The 4,827-nt window shown below is 41.6% G+C and overlaps 1 protein-coding gene across 1 annotated transcript in view; it reads left to right on the top strand.

Moving 5' to 3' along the window:
- The window catches only part of LOC107293235 (phospholipase A2 inhibitor and Ly6/PLAUR domain-containing protein), an 11,114-nt gene that overhangs the window by 4,710 nt on the left and 1,577 nt on the right, over nt 1-4,827 (top strand). Inside the window, exons 4-5 of the mRNA XM_015822379.1 lie at nt 2,212-2,382; nt 4,006-4,146. Of these exons, the coding sequence (XP_015677865.1) occupies nt 2,212-2,382; nt 4,006-4,146 (312 nt within the window). The remainder of the gene's footprint in view (nt 1-2,211; nt 2,383-4,005; nt 4,147-4,827) is intronic.

Raw genomic sequence — 4,827 nt, 5'->3', positions numbered from 1 at the left:
AAGGAAGGAAGGAAGGAAGGAAGGAAGGAAGGAAAAGGAAGTGAGAAGGAAAGGAAGTGAGAAGGAAAGGAAGAGAGAAGGAGGAGAGGAGAAGATCAGTGCCCAACGCCAACTCACTTCTGAGAAAAACAGGGCTAGAGACAAATTTTCCAGCATCCGCATTAGCCTGGCCTCTGGACAATCTCCTGGAAAAGTCTCATTTTTGCCTTAGTAAAAGAGCTAACAGTTATCAAAACAAGGAAAGCTGCCCTGCTTCCCTTTACAGAAAAGCCACGCTGCCGTTCTCACACAATCCAAAAAAAGCCGAAGACACAAGTACGAATTCTGCCGCACGGAAATGCCTGTATTTGGGAGTCTCCTTTAATAGTCACCATTTCATTGATATATTTTTTATATACATTCTCTCCCCCCCCCATGAGCCCTACTGCAGTCTCTGTTCATTTAAAACTGGAGTGCTCGCATGGACTTAATTATCCACACCTCTGCTGTTCAAACAACTTTTTAAATGCCCTTGGCAGATGTCTCAGCTTTAAGGGGGGGAAAAAATTAAAAAAGTAGAGATGACGTTTAAGCAACATGGCAGGGAAAACGTGGCCGAGAAAGTCCTTGAACTTATCTTTCCACAATACCAGGAGATTGTAAAAATGTACACCAGGTCTAGTTGTTGGGGAAAATCACCCTTATCTCTGTAGATGTAAAAGGTGGAGGCACAGGATCCTTCCTAACCCCACACCTGGAGTCTCCTGAGAAGCGTCTATGAAGCTTCTCAATCATCCAGGTTCTGGTTGTCCCAAAGAAGCTTTTCTTTTATATATATATATATAGCAAATTTTATTGGTTTTCCAGTTTTCCATTTAAGTTGTTATGGTTCCGGCTAATGAAACACTTCAAAGAACTTCCAGGCATTGATTTTCCTAAAAGTAATTTATTGTTACAAAATGTCGGCACAGGCACAACGGAGTTCATGCTAAGATCTAAGTTCTCTTCCTCTGAGCAGTTAAATTATCAGCATGTTCCCTCCCTAAATTAGCCGTCATATATCACATTATCCAATTAGTGTGAAGGTCAAAGATTTCCTTCCTCTTTCTTTCCCTAACTTTGCCCCCCCCCACTCTCTTCTGCTCTGTATTAACCCCAGAAATACCAGACAGTTCTGCATATTGTCAAAGCAAGAATATACAGTATTTGCAGCGTTGACATAAGTATTTAGAAAGCAGTGTGGTGATTGGGTAATCAATAATTCGATAACAAAATCTTTAGTACATATGTCAGGTGACATCCTCAAAAATTCCTTCTCTATTTCCCTTAACATTTGCTACATCATATTTAAACAAGTAAATTTCTAATTACAACATGCTCAGTTGAGACATTTATCAATATATCTTTTGCTTATACATATCCATATCCTCATAATAATCATAATCATAATCATAAAGTTGGAAGGACCTTGGAGGTCATCAAGTCCAACCCCCTGCTCAGGCAGGGAACCCTACACCATTTCGGACAAATGGCTGTCCAGTCTCTTCTTAAAAACCTCCAGTGTTGGAGCATTCACCGCTTCTGGAGGCAGGTGGTTCCACTGGTTAATTATTCTAACTGTCAGGAAGTTTCTCCTTAGTTCTAGGTTGCTTCTCTCCTTGATTAGTTTCCATCCGTTGCTTCTTCTCCTGCCTTCAGGCGCTTTGGAGAAGAGCTTGACTCCCTCTTCTTTGTGGCAGCCCCTGAGATACTGGAACAGAGCTATCATGTCCCCCCTCGTCCTTCTCTTCATTAAACTAGTTATACCCAATTCCAGAAACCGTTCCTTGTAAGTTTTAGCCTCCAGTCCAATAATCATCTTTGTTGCTCTTCTTTGCCCTCTTTCTAGAGTCTCAGCATCTTTTTTACATTAAGTTTTACCTAATTTTTAATTATGGTATTCCAATTTAACCTTTAACATCCATAGTATTTAAGTTTCGAGTAACCCAAACCGAAGGAGCGTTTAAAAAGGCAATTGGACTTTCTCGGCTTTTTCCCCCCTTAAAAACATTTCTCTTCTCCTCCAAGAAGCTTTTTCGAGAAACATTTTCAAAGAAAAACAACAACAAGAAAGTGCAGTTGCCCTTTGAAAATCACCTTTGGGACTATGGAGAAGTGCTTTTTAACAAATGCCCATGGTTGTCTTTTCAGTTCCTTTGTCACACAATTTTTTTTCCTTCCCTTTCTCTGCAGAGAAAGACAAGCCACTTAAAGCAATAATTAGAGGGTGCCAGGATGACAAAGTGGAGCCTAATGTCTGCAAACAAGGGTTTGTCTTCATGTCTTCTGACCAAGATTTTTATCTGGGGAGCAACGTTACATGCTGTAAAGACAAAGATCTATGCAATCAAAATCTCATTACAAGTAAGTGGCACCTTTGTGTTTTTTTTAAAAAAATCTGCTTTTATTTTTATGTTTAGTATTCCCCATTCCCATTTCAGCCTGCTCCCATTTTAATAGCAAACCCTCTGGATGGAATTCTTGCTACATACTTCGGTGACTGTGTTTATAAGGCAGCAGGTAAACTCCCAAGGTAAACAAGGCTTGACAAATTAGGCTTGAATGTCTAATTTGTCTATTAAAACCAAATGCACAGATATAGTATAGGGGGTATCTTGCTCAATAGTAGTAACTGTGAGAGGGACCTCGGAGTCCTAGTGGACAATCACTTAAATATGAGCCAGCCGTGTGCTGCAGCTGCCAAAAAGGCCAACACAGTGCTGGGCTGCATTAACAGAGGGATAGAATCAAGATCTGGTGAAGTGTTAATACCACTTTACAATGCCTTGGTAAGGCCACACTTGGAATACTGCATCCAGTTTTGGTCACCACGATGTAAAAAAGATGCTGAGACTCTAGAAAGAGTACAGAGAAGAGCAACAAAGATGATTAGGGGACGGGAGGCTAAGGCATATAAGGAAAGGTTGCTGGAATTGGGTATGTCTAGTTTAATGAAGAGAAGGACGAGGGGGGACATGATAGCAGGGTTCCAATATCTCAGGGGCTGCCCCAAAGAAGAGGGAGTCAAGCTATTCTCCAAAGCACCTGAAGGCAGGACAAGAAGCAATGGGTGGAAACTAACCAAGGAGAGAAGCAACCTAGAACTAAGGAGAAACTTCCTGACAGTTAGAACAATTAACCAATGGAACAACCTGCCTCCAGAAGCGGTGAATGCTCCAACACTAGAAGTTTTTAAGAAGTGACTGGACAGCCATTTGTCCGAAATGGTATAGGGTTTCCTGCCTGAGCAGGGGGTTGGACTAGATGACCTCCAAGGTCCCTTCCAACTTTACTATTATTATTATAACATTTATTGAGTCTTTAGGTTCATCATAAAATACAGCAGTCTTCCAGTTCTTGAAGGGCTGCCACAGGGAAGAGGGTGTAGATTTTTTTTTTTCTCCCTAGCACTTAAAAATCAGACAAGAAGTCACAGGTTGAAGCTATGTAGAGGGATATGCAAACTTGGTAAGGTGGAATCTCCTGACTGTTATGAAGCAGTTGGATAACCTATCTCCTGGAGTTTGGATAGATCCATCATTGGGAGTTTTCAAGCAAAGATTGGATAGCCAATGGTCTGGGACCATGTTTCTCAACCTAGGCAACTTTAAGATGTGCGGACTTCAACTCCCAGAATTCCCCAGACCGCCTTGCTGCTATTATTATTATTATTATTATTATTATTATTATTATTATTATTATTATTATTATTATTATTATTATTATTATTATTTGTCTAAATCTCAGGTAAGTAGACCTCAATCTCCATTAAATCGAAACCAGGAGTCACACCTCCAGCTGCTGCTTCAGAACCGTGCCGTTCATCACGCAGGGAATCGGATCAAATCAAATACAAATACAAATTTTGGTATCTGACAGAACTGGATAAGATTTCCCTTCACAAATACCCCTGGGATAATTTTGCTCATGGAAATAGGGGCGAAGGTTCAGCTCGGTGCTAACGTATTGATATTTTAACTGTTCCAGATATTAGCAAGACTATTCCCACCGATAACCTCGTTTGCCCTTCGTGCTTCGCTCTCGATAAGAAAGAATGTGACGGCAAACAAATGAAATGCAACAATCTCCAGAAGAAATGCTTCAATATCACCGGGACAATCACACAAGGTAAATCAGAAACATGACGCAGGTTCATTACATTTTCATTCAGACTCTCATCCCCAAAGCTATACTGTGTTGGCTCCCTACAGTCTCACACGGGAGTCCGCAACTTACAGCCACACAGCGGAGTCTACAATTTCTGTGGCTAAGCAAATTGGTTGTTAAATGAGGCGTGCCTGGTGTTACGACTGTTTTCGCCACGGCTGTTAAGTGATTCACTGCAGTTGTTAAGTGAATCAAACGGCCCTTTAAAATGAACCAGGCTTCCCCCATTGACTTTCCCCCAGGACACTGCAACTGTCATAAATACATGCCAGTTGTCAAGCTTCCAAATCGTGCGTCATGTGAACCAGGGAATTGCTGTGACAGCAGTTAAGTCACTTTTTTCCAGTGCCTGTTGTAACTTTGAATGCTCTCTGAGTGAATGGTGGTAAGCTGAGGGCTACCTCTGGAAGGAAGCTTCCCTTAGTCTAAGCACGTCATCAGGTGGGTGAAAAAACATCAGAAGCCAAGTCGAAGTCCTCGTTGCTATTAAGGTAATCTGAAGAGGGAGGACCTTGTGGAAATCTTAACCCTCGTTCTGATATCTTTCAGGGTAGAGGGAAAGGGGAGGGAAGGGGAGGGGAGGAAGGGGAGGAGAGGAGAGGAGAGGAAAGGAAAGGAAAGGAAAGCAGGAATGGAATGGAA

Source organism: Protobothrops mucrosquamatus, unplaced genomic scaffold (assembly GCF_001527695.2).
Source record: "Protobothrops mucrosquamatus isolate PMUCROS unplaced genomic scaffold, P.Mucros_1.0 scaffold1541, whole genome shotgun sequence".
Classification (NCBI taxonomy): Eukaryota; Metazoa; Chordata; class Lepidosauria; order Squamata; family Viperidae; genus Protobothrops; species Protobothrops mucrosquamatus.
This window is presented reverse-complemented; position numbering and strand designations above follow the sequence as displayed.